Consider the following 22,390-nt stretch of genomic DNA (forward strand, 5'->3'; position numbering starts at 1 on the left):
TAAATAGGTTCTCTTCCCACCTCCCTCCCCAAAATGAAATTCTGCATACACTCCTCATAAGCCGAGGACCCGAAGTACAGGCTCCTAAGATTCCCATCGACTTCGGCGCCCCAGAGCTTATATATTTTTTTTTTTTTTTGCCTGGTGGCGTGGCGTCCATTTGCAGATCAGAAGCCATGCCGAGTCTAGCCATTACCATCACACCTAACGAATCTTCACATTGATCCAAGGTCTTTGGGACCCGACGGTTTTAGGGCCCAGCAGTGCTGACCCCAGGCAAGGCTTCCTGCAGAGTGGGCCTTTCCACCTCACCAGACACCTCCTTGAGGACCACTGGGGATGTCGAGGGACAAGGACTCCCTGGCAGAGCTCCCTTTGGTAAACGCCACCGGTCCGCCCACAACGACGAGTTAGCGAGTAGCCTTGGAGCTGAGAGGATATGTATTTGCGTACTTGCACACATTTCGTGGATCTGTCAGATTCTTTCTCAAACACTGGAGCCTGCAACAGCTCCGACACCTCGGGTGACGGGGGCTCTTTCTCCAGAAGGAGTCAGGCCCACTCCGAGTTGGGACTCGGCCGTCAGGACGAAGACCTCGGCGGTGATCCTCCCAGAAGAGCATGGCGTGCTCGCCGTCGGCCGAGAACCAGGAGTTCGCGGTGCCTCTGGACAGCTGCAACTCGGCCATCTGGACGGAGCCCTTGGAAGAGGATGAGCTAGAGCGCCTCACCAGCTCGATGTCGCTATCCTCTGTCGACGAGTAAGATATGCTCCCGCCTCATCAATTGCTTCATTTGGGTCTTTCGGTGGAATTTACCATCGACGGTGATCGGTTAGCACACTAAATCCATTTTTAACCCATTAAAGTCACATCTCTAGAATTTCGACGATACAGTCACTGCAGTTGTTTGGTTTGCTTAGCACTACAAAGTTGGTTCAGGAAATGGACTGAGAAGGGTATCGTTCAGGAAAGTACTTGTCAACATGAAGTTCAACCAAGGTTCCTTCAGGAAATGGACTGAGAAGGGTATCGTTCAAGAAAGTACTTGTCCACGTGAAGTTCAACCAAGGTTTCTTCAGGAAATGGACTGAGAAAGGTATCGTTCAGGAAAGTACTTGTCCACGTGAAGTTCAACCAAAGGTTGCTTCAGGAAATGGACTGAGAGAGGTATCGTTCAGGAAAGTACTTGTCCACGTGAAGTTCAACCAAAGGTTGCTTCAGGAAATGGCCTGAGACAGGTATCGTTCAGGAAAGTACTTTTCCACGTGAAGTTCAACCAAGGTTGCTTCAGGAAATGGCCTGAGACAGGTATCGTTCAGGAAAGTACTTGTCCACGTGAAGTTCGACCAAGGTTGCTTCAGGAAATGGCCTGAGACAGGTATCGTTCAGGAAAGTACTTGTCCACGTGAAGTTCAACCAAGGTTGCTTCAGGAAATGGCCTGAGACAGGTATCGTTCAGGAAAGTACTTGTCCACGTGAAGTTCGACCAAGGTTGGTTCAGGAAATGGACTGAGACAGGTATCGTTCAGGAAAGTGCTTGTCCACGTGAAGTTCAACCAAGGTTGCTTCAGGAAATGGCCTGAGACAGGTATCGTTCAGGAAAGTACTTGTCCACGTGAAGTTCAACCAAGGTTGCTTCAGGAAATGGCCTGAGACAGGTATCGTTCAGGAAAGTACTTGTCCACGTGAAGTTCGACCAAGGTTGGTTCAGGAAATGGACTGAGACAGGTATCGTTCAGGAAAGTGCTTGTCCACGTGAAGTTCGACCAAGGTTGCTTCAGGAAATGGCCTGAGACAGGTATCGTTCAGGAAAGTACTTGTCCACGTGAAGTTCAACCAAGGTTGCTTCAGGAAATGGCCTGAGACAGGTATCGTTCAGGAAAGTACTTGTCCACGTGAAGTTCGACCAAGGTTGCTTCAGGAAATGGCCTGAGACAGGTATCGTTCAGGAAAGTACTTGTCCACGTGAAGTTCAACCAAGGTTGCTTCAGGAAATGGCCTGAGACAGGTATCGTTCAGGAAAGTACTTGTCCACGTGAAGTTCGACCAAGGTTGGTTCAGGAAATGGACTGAGACAGGTATCGTTCAGGAAAGTACTTGTCCACGTGAAGTTCAACCAAGGTTGCTTCAGGAAATGGCCTGAGACAGGTATCGTTCAGGAAAGTACTTGTCCACGTGAAGTTCGACCAAGGTTGGTTCAGGAAATGGACTGAGACAGGTATCGTTCAGGAAAGTGCTTGTCCACGTGAAGTTCAACCAAGGTTGCTTCAGGAAATGGCCTGAGACAGGTATCGTTCAGGAAAGTACTTGTCCACGTGAAGTTCAACCAAGGTTGGTTCAGGAAATGGACTGAGACAGGTATCGTTCAGGAAAGTGCTTGTCCGCGGCAGGCGGGGGCCCCCGGACCGCGCGGGAGGCGCGCCGTGGACGCAGCGCCGGGACGCGTGGGCCGAGTGGCGCGCGGAGCGGCTCAGGCGCCAGCAGGAGCAGGAGGCGCTCAGGAGGGAGGAGGAGGAGGCCCTCAGGAGGAGGGAGGCGCTGAAGGAGGAGGTGCTGGGCGCGTGGCTGGCGCGCAAGGCCCGCGAGGCGGCGGAGCGGCGCGCCAGGGAGCGGCTGCAGCAGCAGCTGGAGGGGCTGGCGGCGGCCCGGCGCCAGCGAGACCCGCGCCTGGTGGACGAGTGGCGCGCCAGGAAGGACGAGGAGGCGCGCGCCAGGAGGAGGGCCGAGCGGCAGGAGCAGAAGAGGAGGGAGGAGGCGGACAAGAGGCGCAAGGAGGAGGCGCAGAGGGCCTACGAGGAGTGGCTGCGCCGCTCCAAGGGTCGCCCCAGGCCCATGTCGGTGAAGCTGGGCAGCGCGGTGCGCCGGTCTCCCAGCTGGAACACCAAGGCCTGGGTCTCCAACCTCGAGCCCTAGCCCCGTCCGTGCTTTCCGAGTTCTCACTGCATCTCTCACTCGTCAGGGGAACATTACACATTCATACAAGCCATTTCTCAAGGGTTAACCTGCATTATTGTAATTTGTGTCACAACCGTAACTTGCCACATTATCATCCAGCAAACTTGGGTTTTATTTCTAATTGTAAAAGTTTTGTTTCACCATGAGACCCTCTCTCATGTCCATATCATCCTATTTGTCATTAAAGTAATACCACTGTGATTTTATTATCCCAGCCATGTGTTTTTTCTAGCGTCAATTGTAATTCTTATCCCGCTGCGAATCGTAACGATGCAGTATGACATAAGCTGTGACATATCTATGTGGTGGTTACGCCGATAAGGTGATCATCACTTTAGCTTCTGCCTGATAAACAAAATATCAGTTGAATAGTTCCAGCATATTACACGATTAATCTCCAGAACTTCCTGTTTATTGACACGCGACAGAGCGCATGACTGGAGTTCGTTTATTACAACTGATTAATTGTGTTACTTTACGTTTATTTTAAGTCATGTCTCATGAGGTCTTGCTTGTTTCATTAACTTCAAGCCTGAAGAACTGGAAAATGTGTGCTTTCGTTTGGTTATAGCCTAAAATTCAAACACTTAACCTTTGAAATCATTCTACAGTTTGCTCATCGTTCACATCGAGGACTATTAGCCATTAAAAAACTTAAAACCAAAGAGTAATTTAATCATGTGAAACGCAGTTAACACATCTCACTAGTGAGTGACCAATTAACTATGGCTTCTTTCCTATAGGTACAAAATTCCATACGATTTACTTTAATATTAATTTACCTACAAAAATTATTCTTCACTATTATCTGATATCAGCTATACAGTTAAAAAAAAGCAATATAAAATATTTCTAGTGCCTTTCCGAAAAACCCTTAGGTCAGATGATATTCCACAGTTGTGTTTTTCAAACCATACTAAAACGATAATAATACTTAATCTACAAAAAAAAATCCAATCACGCCATTTGAAAGACGCAAGATAGTTTCAACAACTGAAGCTGGTTGGGCTCTCCGGGTACCCCCCCCCCCCTGCTAGGGGCTCCCTGGGGGGTGCCCACTCACCTGTCTTGAAGAAGCGTCTCGCCATGTTCAGGCCCCTCTGCACGCAAGGGTCGAAGTCGCTGCTGTTTGTGCGGCAGTCCCTGAAGTAGCTCTCTGCAACAAGGCAGCGGACCAGCTCTGGACTGCTACAGCTACATGAGCCAGAGTCAGTGGCGAGCAGAACTGGCTTACAGGGCTGACATGGCTGGCTTGGACGGGTTTAAACCTCATTATTCGCACAAAACACTTTTTTGAAGTGAAAACTTCTATATGAATGTTTGGATAGGGAGTAAATTCATGTAAGTCTTCATCGACACGGTCACGTGACGTGTTAACGATAACACTATATATGTTCCTCTTAGTATAACTTATAGATAGAAGTAACTGTTATTAATATTAATAATAGAATTAAGAAAATACAAATATAATTTGAAATAAGAAATACTAACTTTGTAAAATATAATTGTGTAGGTAACATAAAATATTTTTTGATAAAAATCAGAGATTTTTCGCAATTTTGACGAAAACGACAAATTTGTTTTATCACGTTAATAAAATAACTCCTGAATTACTATAAAATACGCATTGCATAGTAGTTGCAGGTATTAAAAAAAATAATGTTCTTAATTTTTAGGTTATATTGCTACAAAGACTCAGTTTTCTTCGTTATTCAAACTATATATCTGTATGAGAATATTAATATATTTTATACTCACTTTTTACTGCATACACACATTCTATTCACATATGCACAGCACTGATGTACAGGGACTGAAGACGCGTATTAATAAGATATGTATTGGTATATGTCGTGTGCATTACTTGTCGACCTGTGTTATGTGTACTGGCTGCGCGCGCACCAGCTGGCCCTAACAATTAATCTGGATATCCAAAAATAACAACTGTTTGTTTATAGTTTTAAGTTTTCACTTCTGTCGGCAGTCCTCGTGACTGTATTGAAAATTTTTTTAGCATTTAAAAGTAACGATTTTAGCTTCTAACTTCAGGAAAACATCCTTAATATCTTCCTGTAGCTGGCATCGTTGGTTAGAGGTCCGTGTATGTATAGCATGTCGCAGTTACTCGTGGTCAGACTATGCAAAATGAATTGTAACTTTCAAAAGCAACAAAAAATTTAGGTAAGTTACTTTTCGGAAATTCCTTTGTTCAATATATATTTCACATTATTTAGTTTTTCGAACTTTTCTCTGCCTTACCGTAAAAAAACTCTAATAATTTCATAAATTCTTAAGCTACAACAAATAAAAATACACCATCTCAGAAAAAAGTGTTTTCAATTTTCAGAGTCACTTTAATAGTTAGCCTACATCAGTTCAAACATTTGAAAATTTCAAACTTTAATAAAATTATTCTATATTTACTGAATTTTTAAAAAAATTTTACATATCTGTCAAATGTAAAAAAGTCTTAATATAGTGTAGTTTTTATTGGTGAATCCATATATGAAAATAACCTTGCATTATGGTTATAAATGACAAAGTAATTTAGAAAACGTAGTTCAATTTGAAATTATTTGTGGAGGAAGGGAAAAGATAAACAACTCATTAGTAAATTAAACAATGTACTCTTTTTATTTCGCCAAAACCATATGAAAGTATTCACGAAAATATAGTGAATTTTTTCTTGAATAATTTTTAACATCAATACATAGAGAAATTTCTAGGATAAATTTCGTGGCAGGCTGAAATTCAAATGGTTTTTCCTGGTGCTTCTTCCTGCTATTGGCCCACGACTCGTCTGGAGGATTCAGGGCCAATGAGAGAACCTCATCGATGGTATCGACTCACAGGCTGTTATGTGGGGAGGTCTCAAAGACAGTGGCCAATGAGTGAGTGACATTTTCCCGAGTACAAGAAGGACTGTGGAGTCTATCATAGGGGTCATCAGGCGAACGAAATGTTAATCCTTATCGCTGTATCTTTAGAGAGATGAAAAGAAATTACATTTAAAATAAATAAATAAAAATAGAAACATTTATTTCACAAATCAAAATCAAAATTTTCTCACTTAAAATTACATTATATTTCTTTACCTTTTTTTAATCAATATACCCGCTCAAAAATTAAATAAAATATTTTTATATATTTTTAAAAAAATTATATTTATTTTTCCTCTTCTTTTCTAATCCATTTTTCATAAAAACAGACTTATTAATTATTATGTAATATTTTAACAGGATGTATTGATTAAAAGAAAATAAGAAAGGCATCTTATGTTTTCATGTGAACCTTTGCTAGTTGGTTTTTGTGAAATAAAATATGTCTGTGATTAAATTGCAATATTTACGAGTTAATTTTCGTGCCTTCCTTTCCTAAAATATTTTTACTTTGAACTGTTTTGCCTAACATTGAATCATCATTTTCTAACCTTACTATAACATTATTTTCATACCTGGATATACCAAGATCATTAGTGAAAGACATTAGAACAAGAGCCAAGACTAAGACCTAAGACTGCGCTGATGATGATCATCATCATCATCAAACCATGGGCTGGAGGAGGCTAGTGTGAACCTGAGAGCAATCATTACTGGAGATGCAATGATTGGACATCAGCTATCCTCTACATACATACTTCACCTGGGCAACAGTAACTGGTTGGTAGCAGGGTAACCGAGTTATACACGCTTTTTAATATTTTTACCTTAGATTTTTGAAGAACATTGGTTACAATAAAAAATCCAGGGATCATACTGAATTTACTGATAGCTTCGTAAATACATGGATGCTGGAGCGAAAACATAAATATTTAAAATACGTAAATCTGCGATAAATACTCTTCTTCCTTCCGTGCATATGTTTTCCTTGTTTTCGAAGAAACACAAAACTCCTCATTGGGAGCAGAATAGTTTCTACGAATATCCAGTTACCTGGAAATACCAATATCTCTTCGCTTATTGGAGGTGAATTTTGTATCGAGAGTTCATATTGTGTTGTAGTTTCTATAAGTGTTCGCCCTACCGAAATATCTCTCGGAGCCTCGCAAACGAACCAGTGAACAGCTAGAATGCAGGCACTCCAGCGGACCATGATCTGAAGAGCCAGGAGGATACTGGACAATAGCTGTCAAGTATCAGTTCATGGAAATATGCTTACTAAAATAAAAAAAAATTGTTTGTCTGTAAAGTCGGTTTACGGACGATAGTTTAACGTGACAACGTCATAACAAAACATTAATGAAATGATTGCATACTTTTATGAATAAAATTCAATAATTTTTATTGAATTATCAATATTTTGTATGGATACAAAGGAGTGAGATGAAATCTACAATTTAATTGATAAATTTACTTTTATTTGCACTCATTAATTCAAATATGTTTATTACTTTAACGAAGAGATTATTTTAACTATAACGTTTATACATGTTTTCTATTTAACTTCTTCCACTCTGTGTTATTCTGTTAAGGATAGGACGATGATACGAAAAGTAGGAAACGAATGGGAGTGTTTCAAGTTTAATGTGCCTCGAAAAAGTCAAATCGATGGTTGTCCCAATCGAGTGGAAGAGAGATGCGGCGCAAGCGTACAATGAGTGTAACGGGACAATGTGCGTAACGGGACAATGAGCCATCCTTTTTCGTGCGTGCAGCCGGCGTTCATCGATTTATTAGACGTTGTCAAGTCAAAAATTAAAATGAACATAAACGTTTACTTCCCCTTAAAATGCAACGTCGAAAAATGCCACACAACCATGGACACCCGCATTGTTACCAGCAAAGTCCGCCACGGTATACATTTTACGAATCGTGAAGAGTACCTGTGAGGGATGCAGCTGGTACTAACCTGTACGAGACCAAGGTAACAGGTAGGATTTAATTGAATATTGTAAGTACAACTGGAGTGCGAGCACACGATATGCTAAAGGAGCGCATCCCCTAAAAAAGAGCTGACTCCAAAAAAGAGGTCTGGAAGTCCACTGTTCTCCTAGAGATCTTGCTTACATTTGTGTTTTATAACTGAGGAAGCAACTGTGGATAGCTCTGAATCCATTGTGTCCCGAATGGACTGCAGCGATGCGATGCATCGGCGTGGATAAAAGGGAACACACCGTCCCACTGCAGCGTGTGTCCCTCCGGGGTGTTCCTGCTGGGGATGGAACCCAGACCGCTCAGACCGCTCAGAACGCTCAGACCGCTCAGACCGCTCAGACCGCTATGAGAGGCGAGTGGCATGTCCCTGCTTGCCGACCGCGGGGCTCAGTTGCGATAGTCTGAGAGCGTGTATGTCACGAGACGTTAATTTAAGATCCTACACACACACATTTAAGGACATGAAGAAGCTTACCTTTCATGTTATTTCATTTCATAATATTTGTTTCGACTAACTAGTCATCACAGATATAACTATTTTTTGTACTGGAAGTTATTTATGAGATGTGTTAAAGACTAACAATAAACGGAACTAATTTTATGTGTTTGGTCAATGTTCTGTCACCTTACATCTTCAGCATAGGTTTTGTCCCTTTGTATTTGGTTTTGAATTTAATATGCAGGTTAGGCCCCATCTGGGCAAGTGTTTACCTTGTGGAAAGTAACAACAGTTGATGCTTGCAGTGGGAGTTGGGACTCTGATGGGGCCCAGCCTCATTTCCTCAGGGCCCAGAGGCGGACCCAGCTATTCCTTCATCCGGGAAGAAATTTTGATTAGTGCCCAACCCCCACCCCCTTCCCTTTTTTGTTTCCCCCCAAAAAAATTTAATATACATAACTTGCATCATTTGTTTGCAAATGTGGAGTTTATATATGTTAAATTATAATATGAATTTTATCAAACCCGGTGTAAGTACTTCCCAAGTGTTTAAAGGCGCTGCCTCTTTGCAAACATGTTGCGCAAAGTCACTAGAAACAATGCATTTAAAAAACTAAATTATTAGTAGATAGAGTATAATTATTTGTTCTATTCACCATTTGTTTTAAACATTTTATATTATACAAAAAAATTGTCGGCTCATCCTGCACCCGAACTGACTGCCCCCCCCCCCCCAAAAAAAAAAACCAGCTTGCGATAGTCGGGACTTGACTGTGAGATCTTCCAGAATTGGTGGGGGGGGGGGAATAAAATATCAACAGTTTTGTGTATTTGTCTAGTGACTAGAATGTCTGGCTGGCAGGCCAAGTATGTCCGCCCACTTGGTCTAGTATTTCTAGCCGGCAGGCTAAGGGACCCAGGTTCGATCCCAAACTGGGGAGAGATTTTGCAAAAATGTCTCTCTTGAGTTCCGGACCTGGGTGTTTGGGATGTCCCTCAGAGGGCAATGGCAAACCACGTCGGAGTCACCCTGCCTCTACGAGCAGAGGGATGACACGCCTGTCACGCCGTGGCATTGCCTGCGCTCACGACAACCCGTGATGGGTACAACGACTCATCATCATCATCATCATCATCATCATCATCATACCCTGTGAAATTTCAATAGAACTTTTACTAGTCCCAAAATTATTGCTGTCGATAATAACCCTGATTGTGGATAGTCTTATATTGACTAGCTGTACTGGTGGTGGCCACAGAACTGTCCCTCCAGCAGAGTGAGAGCCGTGCAGACTGACGAGAGACGTCTGTGCTCCTGAGAGACGTCTCAGAGAAGCAGCTAGGGGGACTACACTCAAGTGTACTGGTGGTGGCCACAGAACTGTCCCTCAAGCAGAGTGAGAGCCGTGCAGACTGACGAGAGACGTCTGTGCTCCTGAGAGACGTCTCAGAGAAGCAGCTAGGGGGACTACACTCAAGTGTATCGGTGGTGGCCACAGAACTGTCCCTCAAGCAGAGTGAGAGCCGTGCAGACTGACGAGAGACGTCTGTGCTCCTGAGAGACGTCTCAGAGAAGCAGCTAGGGGGACTACACTCAAGTGTATCGGTGGTGGCCACAGAACTGTCCCTCAAGCAGAGTGAGAGCCGTGCAGACTGACGATAGACGTCTGTGCTCCTGAGAGACGTCTCAGAGAAGCAGCTAGGGGGACTACACTCAAGTGTATCGGTGGTGGCCACAGAACTGTCCCTCCAGCAGAGTGAGAGCCGTGCAGACTGACGAGAGACGTCTGTGCTCCTGAGAGACGTCTCAGAGAAGCAGCTAGGGGGACTACACTCAAGTGTACTGGTGGTGGCCACAGAACTGTCCCTCCAGCAGAGTGAGAGCCGTGCAGACTGACGAGAGACGTCTGTGCTCCTGAGAGACGTCTCAGAGAAGCAGCTAGGGGGACTACACTCAAGTGTATCGGTGGTGGCCACAGAACTGTCCCTCCAGCAGAGTGAGAGCCGTGCAGACTGACGATAGACGTCTGTGCTCCTGAGAGACGTCTCAGAGAAGCAGCTAGGGGGACTACACTCAAGTGTATCGGTGGTGGCCACAGAACTGTCCCTCAAGCAGAGTGAGAGCCGTGCAGACTGACGATAGACGTCTGTGCTCCTGAGAGACGTCTCAGAGAAGCAGCTAGGGGGACTACACTCAAGTGTATCGGTGGTGGCCACAGAACTGTCCCTCCAGCAGAGTGAGAGCCGTGCAGACTGACGATAGACGTCTGTGCTCCTGAGAGACGTCTCAGAGAAGCAGCTAGGGGGACTACACTCAAGTGTATCGGTGGTGGCCACAGAACTGTCCCTCAAGCAGAGTGAGAGCCGTGCAGACTGACGATAGACGTCTGTGCTCCTGAGAGACGTCTCAGAGAAGCAGCTAGGGGGACTACACTCAAGTGTATCGGTGGTGGCCACAGAACTGTCCCTCCAGCAGAGTGAGAGCCGTGCAGACTGACGAGAGACGTCTGTGCTCCTGATAGACGTCTCAGAGAAGCAGCTAGGGGGACTACACTCAAGTGTACTGGTGGTGGCCACAGAACTGTCCCTCCAGCAGAGTGAGAGCCGTGCAGACTGACGATAGACGTCTGTGCTCCTGAGAGACGTCTCAGAGAAGCAGCTAGGGGGACTACACTCAAGTGTATCGGTGGTGGCCACAGAACTGTCCCTCCAGCAGAGTGAGAGCCGTGCAGACTGACGAGAGACGTCTGTGCTCCTGAGAGACGTCTCAGAGAAGCAGCTAGGGGGACTACACTCAAGTGTATCGGTGGTGGCCACAGAACTGTCCCTCCAGCAGAGTGAGAGCCGTGCAGACTGACGAGAGACGTCTGTGCTCCTGAGAGACGTCTCAGAGAAGCAGCTAGGGGGACTACACTCAAGTGTACTGGTGGTGGCCACAGAACTGTCCCTCCAGCAGAGTGAGAGCCGTGCAGACTGACGATAGACGTCTGTGCTCCTGAGAGACGTCTCAGAGAAGCAGCTAGGGGGACTACACTCAAGTGTATCGGTGGTGGCCACAGAACTGTCCCTCCAGCAGAGTGAGAGCCGTGCAGACTGACGAGAGACGTCTGTGCTCCTGAGAGACGTCTCAGAGAAGCAGCTAGGGGGACTACACTCAAGTGTATCGGTGGTGGCCACAGAACTGTCCCTCCAGCAGAGTGAGAGCCGTGCAGACTGACGATAGACGTCTGTGCTCCTGAGAGACGTCTCAGAGAAGCAGCTAGGGGGACTACACTCAAGTGTATCGGTGGTGGCCACAGAACTGTCCCTCCAGCAGAGTGAGAGCCGTGCAGACTGACGAGAGACGTCTGTGCTCCTGAGAGACGTCTCAGAGAAGCAGCTAGGGGGACTACACTCAAGTGTATCGGTGGTGGCCACAGAACTGTCCCTCCAGCAGAGTGAGAGCCGTGCAGACTGACGAGAGACGTCTGTGCACCTGAGAGACGTCTCAGAGAAGCAGCTAGGGGGACTACACTCAAGTGTACTGGTGGTGGCCACAGAACTGTCCCTCCAGCAGAGTGAGAGCCGTGCAGACTGACGATAGACGTCTGTGCTCCTGAGAGACGTCTCAGAGAAGCAGCTAGGGGGACTACACTCAAGTGTATCGGTGGTGGCCACAGAACTGTCCCTCCAGCAGAGTGAGAGCCGTGCAGACTGACGAGAGACGTCTGTGCTCCTGAGAGACGTCTCAGAGAAGCAGCTAGGGGGACTACACTCAAGTGTATCGGTGGTGGCCACAGAACTGTCCCTCAAGCAGAGTGAGAGCCGTGCAGACTGACGATAGACGTCTGTGCTCCTGAGAGACGTCTCAGAGAAGCAGCTAGGGGGACTACACTCAAGTGTATCGGTGGTGGCCACAGAACTGTCCCTCCAGCAGAGTGAGAGCCGTGCAGACTGACGAGAGACGTCTGTGCTCCTGAGAGACGTCTCAGAGAAGCAGCTAGGGGGACTACACTCAAGTGTATCGGTGGTGGCCACAGAACTGTCCCTCCAGCAGAGTGAGAGCCGTGCAGACTGACGATAGACGTCTGTGCTCCTGAGAGACGTCTCAGAGAAGCAGCTAGGGGGACTACACTCAAGTGTATCGGTGGTGGCCACAGAACTGTCCCTCCAGCAGAGTGAGAGCCGTGCAGACTGACGAGAGACGTCTGTGCTCCTGAGAGACGTCTCAGAGAAGCAGCTAGGGGGACTACACTCAAGTGTATCGGTGGTGGCCACAGAACTGTCCCTCCAGCAGAGTGAGAGCCGTGCAGACTGACGATAGACGTCTGTGCTCCTGAGAGACGTCTCAGAGAAGCAGCTAGGGGGACTACACTCAAGTGTATCGGTGGTGGCCACAGAACTGTCCCTCCAGCAGAGTGAGAGCCGTGCAGACTGACGAGAGACGTCTGTGCTCCTGAGAGACGTCTCAGAGAAGCAGCTAGGGGGACTACACTCAAGTGTACTGGTGGTGGCCACAGAACTGTCCCTCCAGCAGAGTGAGAGCCGTGCAGACTGACGATAGACGTCTGTGCTCCTGAGAGACGTCTCAGAGAAGCAGCTAGGGGGACTACACTCAAGTGTATCGGTGGTGGCCACAGAACTGTCCCTCCAGCAGAGTGAGAGCCGTGCAGACTGACGATAGACGTCTGTGCTCCTGAGAGACGTCTCAGAGAAGCAGCTAGGGGGACTACACTCAAGTGTATCGGTGGTGGCCACAGAACTGTCCCTCAAGCAGAGTGAGAGCCGTGCAGACTGACGAGAGACGTCTGTGCTCCTGAGAGACGTCTCAGAGAAGCAGCTAGGGGGACTACACTCAAGTGTATCGGTGGTGGCCACAGAACTGTCCCTCCAGCAGAGTGAGAGCCGTGCAGACTGACGAGAGACGTCTGTGCTCCTGAGAGACGTCTCAGAGAAGCAGCTAGGGGGACTACACTCAAGTGTATCGGTGGTGGCCACAGAACTGTCCCTCCAGCAGAGTGAGAGCCTGGCAGACTGACGAGAGACGTCTGTGCTCCTGAGAGACGTCTCAGAGAAGCAGCTAGGGGGACTACACTCAAGTGTATCGGTGGTGGCCACAGAACTGTCCCTCAAGCAGAGTGAGAGCCGTGCAGACTGACGAGAGACGTCTGTGCTCCTGAGAGACGTCTCAGAGAAGCAGCTAGGGGGACTACACTCAAGTGTATCGGTGGTGGCCACAGAACTGTCCCTCAAGCAGAGTGAGAGCCGTGCAGACTGACGAGAGACGTCTGTGCTCCTGAGAGACGTCTCAGAGAAGCAGCTAGGGGGACTACACTCAAGTGTATCGGTGGTGGCCACAGAACTGTCCCTCAAGCAGAGTGAGAGCCGTGCAGACTGACGAGAGACGTCTGTGCTCCTGAGAGACGTCTCAGAGAAGCAGCTAGGGGGACTACACTCAAGTGTATCGGTGGTGGCCACAGAACTGTCCCTCAAGCAGAGTGAGAGCCGTGCAGACTGACGAGAGACGTCTGTGCTCCTGAGAGACGTCTCAGAGAAGCAGCTAGGGGGACTACACTCAAGTGTATCGGTGGTGGCCACAGAACTGTCCCTCAAGCAGAGTGAGAGCCGTGCAGACTGACGAGAGACGTCTGTGCTCCTGAGAGACGTCTCAGAGAAGCAGCTAGGGGGACTACACTCAAGTGTATCGGTGGTGGCCACAGAACTGTCCCTCAAGCAGAGTGAGAGCCGTGCAGACTGACGATAGACGTCTGTGCTCCTGAGAGACGTCTCAGAGAAGCAGCTAGGGGGACTACACTCAAGTGTATCGGTGGTGGCCACAGAACTGTCCCTCAAGCAGAGTGAGAGCCGTGCAGACTGACGATAGACGTCTGTGCTCCTGAGAGACGTCTCAGAGAAGCAGCTAGGGGGACTACACTCAAGTGTATCGGTGGTGGCCACAGAACTGTCCCTCAAGCAGAGTGAGAGCCGTGCAGACTGACGATAGACGTCTGTGCTCCTGAGAGACGTCTCAGAGAAGCAGCTAGGGGGACTACACTCAAGTGTATCGGTGGTGGCCACAGAACTGTCCCTCAAGCAGAGTGAGAGCCGTGCAGACTGACGAGAGACGTCTGTGCTCCTGAGAGACGTCTCAGAGAAGCAGCTAGGGGGACTACACTCAAGTGTATCGGTGGTGGCCACAGAACTGTCCCTCAAGCAGAGTGAGAGCCGTGCAGACTGACGATAGACGTCTGTGCTCCTGAGAGACGTCTCAGAGAAGCAGCTAGGGGGACTACACTCAAGTGTATCGGTGGTGGCCACAGAACTGTCCCTCAAGCAGAGTGAGAGCCGTGCAGACTGACGAGAGACGTCTGTGCTCCTGAGAGACGTCTCAGAGAAGCAGCTAGGGGGACTACACTCAAGTGTATCGGTGGTGGCCACAGAACTGTCCCTCCAGCAGAGTGAGAGCCGTGCAGACTGACGAGAGACGTCTGTGCTCCTGAGAGACGTCTCAGAGAAGCAGCTAGGGGGACTACACTCAAGTGTATCGGTGGTGGCCACAGAACTGTCCCTCAAGCAGAGTGAGAGCCGTGCAGACTGACGATAGACGTCTGTGCTCCTGAGAGACGTCTCAGAGAAGCAGCTAGGGGGACTACACTCAAGTGTATCGGTGGTGGCCACAGAACTGTCCCTCAAGCAGAGTGAGAGCCGTGCAGACTGACGAGAGACGTCTGTGCTCCTGAGAGACGTCTCAGAGAAGCAGCTAGGGGGACTACACTCAAGTGTATCGGTGGTGGCCACAGAACTGTCCCTCCAGCAGAGTGAGAGCCGTGCAGACTGACGAGAGACGTCTGTGCTCCTGAGAGACGTCTCAGAGAAGCAGCTAGGGGGACTACACTCAAGTGTATCGGTGGTGGCCACAGAACTGTCCCTCCAGCAGAGTGAGAGCCGTGCAGACTGACGATAGACGTCTGTGCTCCTGAGAGACGTCTCAGAGAAGCAGCTAGGGGGACTACACTCAAGTGTATCGGTGGTGGCCACAGAACTGTCCCTCAAGCAGAGTGAGAGCCGTGCAGACTGACGAGAGACGTCTGTGCTCCTGAGAGACGTCTCAGAGAAGCAGCTAGGGGGACTACACTCAAGTGTATCGGTGGTGGCCACAGAACTGTCCCTCCAGCAGAGTGAGAGCCGTGCAGACTGACGATAGACGTCTGTGCTCCTGAGAGACGTCTCAGAGAAGCAGCTAGGGGGACTACACTCAAGTGTATCGGTGGTGGCCACAGAACTGTCCCTCAAGCAGAGTGAGAGCCGTGCAGACTGACGATAGACGTCTGTGCTCCTGAGTGACGTCTCAGAGAAGCAGCTAGGGGGACTACACTCAAGTGTATCGGTGGTGGCCACAGAACTGTCCCTCAAGCAGAGTGAGAGCCGTGCAGACTGACGAGAGACGTCTGTGCTCCTGAGAGACGTCTCAGAGAAGCAGCTAGGGGGACTACACTCAAGTGTATCGGTGGTGGCCACAGAACTGTCCCTCCAGCAGAGTGAGAGCCGTGCAGACTGACGAGAGACGTCTGTGCTCCTGAGAGACGTCTCAGAGAAGCAGCTAGGGGGACTACACTCAAGTGTATCGGTGGTGGCCACAGAACTGTCCCTCAAGCAGAGTGAGAGCCGTGCAGACTGACGAGAGACGTCTGTGCTCCTGAGAGACGTCTCAGAGAAGCAGCTAGGGGGACTACACTCAAGTGTACTGGTGGTGGCCACAGAACTGTCCCTCCAGCAGAGTGAGAGCCGTGCAGACTGACGATAGACGTCTGTGCTCCTGAGAGACGTCTCAGAGAAGCAGCTAGGGGGACTACACTCAAGTGTATCGGTGGTGGCCACAGAACTGTCCCTCCAGCAGAGTGAGAGCCGTGCAGACTGACGAGAGACGTCTGTGCTCCTGAGAGACGTCTCAGAGAAGCAGCTAGGGGGACTACACTCAAGTGTATCGGTGGTGGCCACAGAACTGTCCCTCAAGCAGAGTGAGAGCCGTGCAGACTGACGAGAGACGTCTGTGCTCCTGAGAGACGTCTCAGAGAAGCAGCTAGGGGGACTACACTCAAGTGTATCGGTGGTGGCCACAGAACTGTCCCTCCAGCAGAGTGAGAGCCGTGCAGACTGACGAGAGACGTCTGTGCTCCTGAGAGACGTCTCAGAGAAGCAGCTAGGGGGACTACACTCAAGTGTATCGGTGGTGGCCACAGAACTGTCCCTCAAGCAGAGTGAGAGCCGTGCAGACTGACGAGAGACGTCTGTGCTCCTGAGAGACGTCTCAGAGAAGCAGCTAGGGGGACTACACTCAAGTGTATCGGTGGTGGCCACAGAACTGTCCCTCAAGCAGAGTGAGAGCCGTGCAGACTGACGATAGACGTCTGTGCTCCTGAGAGACGTCTCAGAGAAGCAGCTAGGGGGACTACACTCAAGTGTATCGGTGGTGGCCACAGAACTGTCCCTCAAGCAGAGTGAGAGCCGTGCAGACTGACGAGAGACGTCTGTGCTCCTGAGAGACGTCTCAGAGAAGCAGCTAGGGGGACTACACTCAAGTGTATCGGTGGTGGCCACAGAACTGTCCCTCAAGCAGAGTGAGAGCCGTGCAGACTGACGAGAGACGTCTGTGCTCCTGAGAGACGTCTCAGAGAAGCAGCTAGGGGGACTACACTCAAGTGTATCGGTGGTGGCCACAGAACTGTCCCTCAAGCAGAGTGAGAGCCGTGCAGACTGACGATAGACGTCTGTGCTCCTGAGAGACGTCTCAGAGAAGCAGCTAGGGGGACTACACTCAAGTGTATCGGTGGTGGCCACAGAACTGTCCCTCAAGCAGAGTGAGAGCCGTGCAGACTGACGAGAGACGTCTGTGCTCCTGAGAGACGTCTCAGAGAAGCAGCTAGGGGGACTACACTCAAGTGTATCGGTGGTGGCCACAGAACTGTCCCTCAAGCAGAGTGAGAGCCGTGCAGACTGACGAGAGACGTCTGTGCTCCTGAGAGACGTCTCAGAGAAGCAGCTAGGGGGACTACACTCAAGTGTATCGGTGGTGGCCACAGAACTGTCCCTCAAGCAGAGTGAGAGCCGTGCAGACTGACGAGAGATGTCTGTGCTCCTGAGAGACGTCTCAGAGAAGCAGCTAGGGGGACTACACTCAAGTGTATCGGTGGTGGCCACAGAACTGTCCCTCAAGCAGAGTGAGAGCCGTGCAGACTGACGATAGACGTCTGTGCTCCTGAGAGACGTCTCAGAGAAGCAGCTAGGGGGACTACACTCAAGTGTATCGGTGGTGGCCACAGAACTGTCCCTCCAGCAGAGTGAGAGCCTGGCAGACTGACGAGAGACGTCTGTGCTCCTGAGAGACGTCTCAGAGAAGCAGCTAGGGGGACTACACTCAAGTGTATCGGTGGTGGCCACAGAACTGTCCCTCAAGCAGAGTGAGAGCCGTGCAGACTGACGAGAGACGTCTGTGCTCCTGAGAGACGTCTCAGAGAAGCAGCTAGGGGGACTACACTCAAGTGTATCGGTGGTGGCCACAGAACTGTCCCTCAAGCAGAGTGAGAGCCGTGCAGACTGACGAGAGATGTCTGTGCTCCTGAGAGACGTCTCAGAGAAGCAGCTAGGGGGACTACACTCAAGTGTATCGGTGGTGGCCACAGAACTGTCCCTCAAGCAGAGTGAGAGCCGTGCAGACTGACGAGAGACGTCTGTGCTCCTGAGAGACGTCTCAGAGAAGCAGCTAGGGGGACTACACTCAAGTGTACTGGTGGTGGCCACAGAACTGTCCCTCCAGCAGAGTGAGAGCCGTGCAGACTGACGAGAGACGTCTGTGCTCCTGAGAGACGTCTCAGAGAAGCAGCTAGGGGGACTACACTCAAGTGTATCGGTGGTGGCCACAGAACTGTCCCTCAAGCAGAGTGAGAGCCGTGCAGACTGACGAGAGACGTCTGTGCTCCTGAGAGACGTCTCAGAGAAGCAGCTAGGGGGACTACACTCAAGTGTATCGGTGGTGGCCACAGAACTGTCCCTCCAGCAGAGTGAGAGCCGTGCAGACTGACGAGAGACGTCTGTGCTCCTGAGAGACGTCTCAGAGAAGCAGCTAGGGGGACTACACTCAAGTGTATCGGTGGTGGCCACAGAACTGTCCCTCCAGCAGAGTGAGAGCCGTGCAGACTGACGAGAGACGTCTGTGCTCCTGAGAGACGTCTCAGAGAAGCAGCTAGGGGGACTACACTCAAGTGTATCGGTGGTGGCCACAGAACTGTCCCTCCAGCAGAGTGAGAGCCGTGCAGACTGACGAGAGACGTCTGTGCTCCTGAGAGACGTCTCAGAGAAGCAGCTAGGGGGACTACACTCAAGTGTATCGGTGGTGGCCACAGAACTGTCCCTCAAGCAGAGTGAGAGCCGTGCAGACTGACGAGAGACGTCTGTGCTCCTGAGAGACGTCTCAGAGAAGCAGCTAGGGGGACTACACTCAAGTGTATCGGTGGTGGCCACAGAACTGTCCCTCCAGCAGAGTGAGAGCCGTGCAGACTGACGAGAGACGTCTGTGCTCCTGAGAGACGTCTCAGAGAAGCAGCTAGGGGGACTACACTCAAGTGTATCGGTGGTGGCCACAGAACTGTCCCTCCAGCAGAGTGAGAGCCGTGCAGACTGACGAGAGACGTCTGTGCTCCTGAGAGACGTCTCAGAGAAGCAGCTAGGGGGACTACACTCAAGTGTATCGGTGGTGGCCACAGAACTGTCCCTCCAGCAGAGTGAGAGCCGTGCAGACTGACGAGAGACGTCTGTGCTCCTGAGAGACGTCTCAGAGAAGCAGCTAGGGGGACTACACTCAAGTGTATCGGTGGTGGCCACAGAACTGTCCCTCAAGCAGAGTGAGAGCCGTGCAGACTGACGAGAGACGTCTGTGCTCCTGAGAGACGTCTCAGAGAAGCAGCTAGGGGGACTACACTCAAGTGTATCGTTGGTGGCCACAGAACTGTCCCTCCAGCAGAGTGAGAGCCGTGCAGACTGACGAGAGACGTCTGTGCTCCTGAGAGACGTCTCAGAGAAGCAGCTAGGGGGACTACACTCAAGTGTATCGGTGGTGGCCACAGAACTGTCCCTCCAGCAGAGTGAGAGCCGTGCAGACTGACGAGAGACGTCTGTGCTCCTGAGAGACGTCTCAGAGAAGCAGCTAGGGGGACTACACTCAAGTGTATCGGTGGTGGCCACAGAACTGTCCCTCCAGGAATGTGCGAGCCGTGGAGACTCATGAGGGAAGCGGCCAGGGGTATCACGCACTCACCGATGCCGCGGCCGTCCTGGTCCAGGGTGGCGGAGCGCGCCAGGCCCGCCAGCATCCAGGCCTGCAGCACCAGAGTGGTCCCCGGGCTCATGTTGGCGCGCGAGGCTCGGAGCACGCACTGCCTTCCCTGGAGACCGCCGCAGCGCCCGGCCGGCCCGGCTTTCTAGCGCCGACCGGTCCACGGGGGGAGCGCGCTTTCGCCGGCCGGGCGGGTCCCGCCTGCTGCTGGTGCTGCTCCTGGTGATGGTGCTCCTGGTACTACTGGTGCTGTTCCTGGTTCTACTGGTGGTGGTGCTCCTGGTACTACTGGTGCTGTTCCTGGTTCTACTGGTGGTGGTGCTCCTGGTACTACTGGTGCTGTTCCTGGTTCTACTGGTGGTGGTGCTCCTGGTACTACTGGTGCTGTTCCTGGTTCTACTGGTGGTGGTGCTCCTGGTACTACTGGTGCTGTTCCTGGTTCTACTGGTGGTGGTGCTCCTGGTACTACTGGTGCTGTTCCTGGTTCTACTGGTGGTGGTGCTCCTGGTACTACTGGTGCTGTTCCTGGTTCTACTGGTGGTGGTGCTCCTGGTACTACTGGTGCTGTTCCTGGTTCTACTGGTGGTGGTGCTCCTGGTACTACTGGTGCTGTTCCTGGTTCTACTGGTGGTGGTGCTCCTGGTACTACTGGTGCTGTTCCTGGTTCTACTGGTGGTGGTGCTCCTGGTACTACTGGTGCTGTTCCTGGTTCTACTGGTGGTGGTGCTCCTGGTACTACTGGTGCTGTTCCTGGTTCTACTGGTGGTGGTGCTCCTGGTACTACTGGTGCTGTTCCTGGTTCTACTGGTGGTGGTGCTCCTGGTACTACTGGTGCTGTTCCTGGTTCTACTGGTGGTGGTGCTCCTGGTACTACTGGTGCTGTTCCTGGTTCTACTGGTGGTGGTGCTCCTGGTACTACTGGTGCTGTTCCTGGTTCTACTGGTGGTGGTGCTCCTGGTACTACTGGTGCTGTTCCTGGTTCTACTGGTGGTGGTGCTCCTGGTACTACTGGTGCTGTTCCTGGTTCTACTGGTGGTGGTGCTCCTGGTACTACTGGTGGTGGTGCTGTTGATTTGGCTCCTGTTTGTGTTCCTGGTGATGCTGTTGCTTGGATTGTACAGGGTCCATGAACATTCCGGTGATGATGACGACGATGATAAAGATTAAGACTATGATAATGATACATTCATTATGTGAATAATATAGATGGTGCCATACAATGTGGGATAGCAATGATTAAGGTGTGGCATCTAAGGAGGTGAGTATAACCTATAAAAACAAGTGCTACAGTGATTTCTGCTCCTTGAACCTGAACAATCACTACAGAATACTGCATTTGACTATAAAGTACAAAGGATAACTTCTATTGAGCTAAATATACCTAAGCATAATGCTTTTAGCAATAAAATGTATGTTTAGTTGTAGAAAAACATGTTGTATTCTCGTGTCCATTTTTTGTTGGTAAGCAGCAAGAGAATCTGGTTCAAGATGGTGGTCACACACTGTTCTCGATGCTTTTCGCTCCACCTCAGTGGATCGACGGTACTGCCAGCGTTGCTGTGATTCTTGAAGAGTTGTTGTCCGCCACCGAACCATGTGGCGAAGCCCTCTTACTTTGCTGTAGAGTCACGCTAATGTATATTTAGTGTGTTTAGTTCTTATTAGTCAGTCAAGTTGGTCTACTTATTCACCATTATCACCATGTCAACACAATAAGTAAATAAAAATTATGTGCTTACAACTTACAGGTCCATACATAAGCCAAGCAGTGGAACTTATTGCACAATTTGAAATTTTACGTGGGAAGATGGACAAGCAAATGTAATCAAATTAGTTTCCAAAACATTCCTTTGTAAAGACACATAAGTTTTCGTTGCATCAAGCTTACGTCACGGCAGGTGGCGCAGTGGTAACATGCCTAACTGCCGCTCCAGTCCAGCCATAGCAATGTCGTCCTCCAATTCCCCGATCTGCGGGGTATTGGTCCACATCTTCCTCCAATTCCCCAGTATACAAGGGAGTGGTCCACACCTTACTCCGTTTCTCTAGTCCACGAGGGATTGGACCACACCTTCCTCCAGTTCCCCAAGCTACGAGGCATGCAGACATCCACTCGTTACACACTTTCTTTCCTGGAAGCGCGTTGATTCTCACTCGTCAACCTACTGCGCACAGCAGACTCCTGGGTCTGTGATGAACAGATACCGGAGAAACACATGGATTCATCTCGTAATAGATTAAATTTCAGACCATGTTCCTTCGTGCTGCTCGACGAGCAGCGAGTATCCCTCAACACCCCCAGTGTGCAGGTGTGTCCCTGCGGTGCCTTGCCGACGGAACACACGGTCTTTAGGTCGCGCTCTGAGGTCGGCGAGTCAGCTCCTGCCCCGGTGCGTCTGTGCCTTCAGTATGAGCTCACCAGCAAACCACTCCACTGATGAACATGATACGATACTACCTTTCGTCCTCATGAGAAGGAACCTTTTGTCCTCCTGTTCGTGATAAGAGGCCTCAGTGCTTCTCGATGCACAGTTTCAGACTGAAGGCAATTGAAACAATACCAATACATCGTTTAATTTTCGAAACTTTATTGTATTGTTTCTAATAGATTTAACGTTGCTACACAATTCTTGCCATTTATTTCGCTTGGATGTTAAATTACTGCACATTAAAAATATTTTATATCAAAAATTGCATAAACTATATACAAATACACATGACAATGGTTATTCTAAACTAGGTAATGAAAATAATTGACTCGTGAAAGGTTTTACTCTATAAAGATGCAATGATATAGTCGGTCAGTGCGTGC

General features: G+C 49.7%; 2 protein-coding genes across 2 annotated transcripts in view; one reads left to right on the plus strand and one right to left on the minus strand.

The window, feature by feature from the left end:
• LOC134532401 (uncharacterized) overlaps positions 1-19,674 on the minus strand; it is a 29,700-nt gene extending 10,026 nt beyond the window's left edge. Inside the window, exons 1-2 of the mRNA XM_063368841.1 lie at positions 19,561-19,674; positions 4,021-4,113 (exon numbers count right to left, since the gene is read on the minus strand). Of these exons, the coding sequence (XP_063224911.1) occupies positions 4,021-4,113; positions 19,561-19,651 (184 nt within the window). The 5' untranslated portion in view covers positions 19,652-19,674. The remainder of the gene's footprint in view (positions 1-4,020; positions 4,114-19,560) is intronic.
• Positions 19,675-19,803: 129 nt separating this feature from the next.
• On the plus strand, positions 19,804-20,745 carry LOC134532328 (uncharacterized). Its single transcript, XM_063368748.1, has one exon. It carries the CDS (start codon positions 19,804-19,806, stop codon positions 20,743-20,745), a length of 942 nt encoding a protein of 313 aa, XP_063224818.1.
• The last annotated feature ends 1,645 nt before the right edge of the window (positions 20,746-22,390 follow it).

Source organism: Bacillus rossius, chromosome 5, assembly GCF_032445375.1.
Source record: "Bacillus rossius redtenbacheri isolate Brsri chromosome 5, Brsri_v3, whole genome shotgun sequence".
Taxonomy (NCBI): domain Eukaryota; kingdom Metazoa; phylum Arthropoda; class Insecta; order Phasmatodea; family Bacillidae; genus Bacillus; species Bacillus rossius.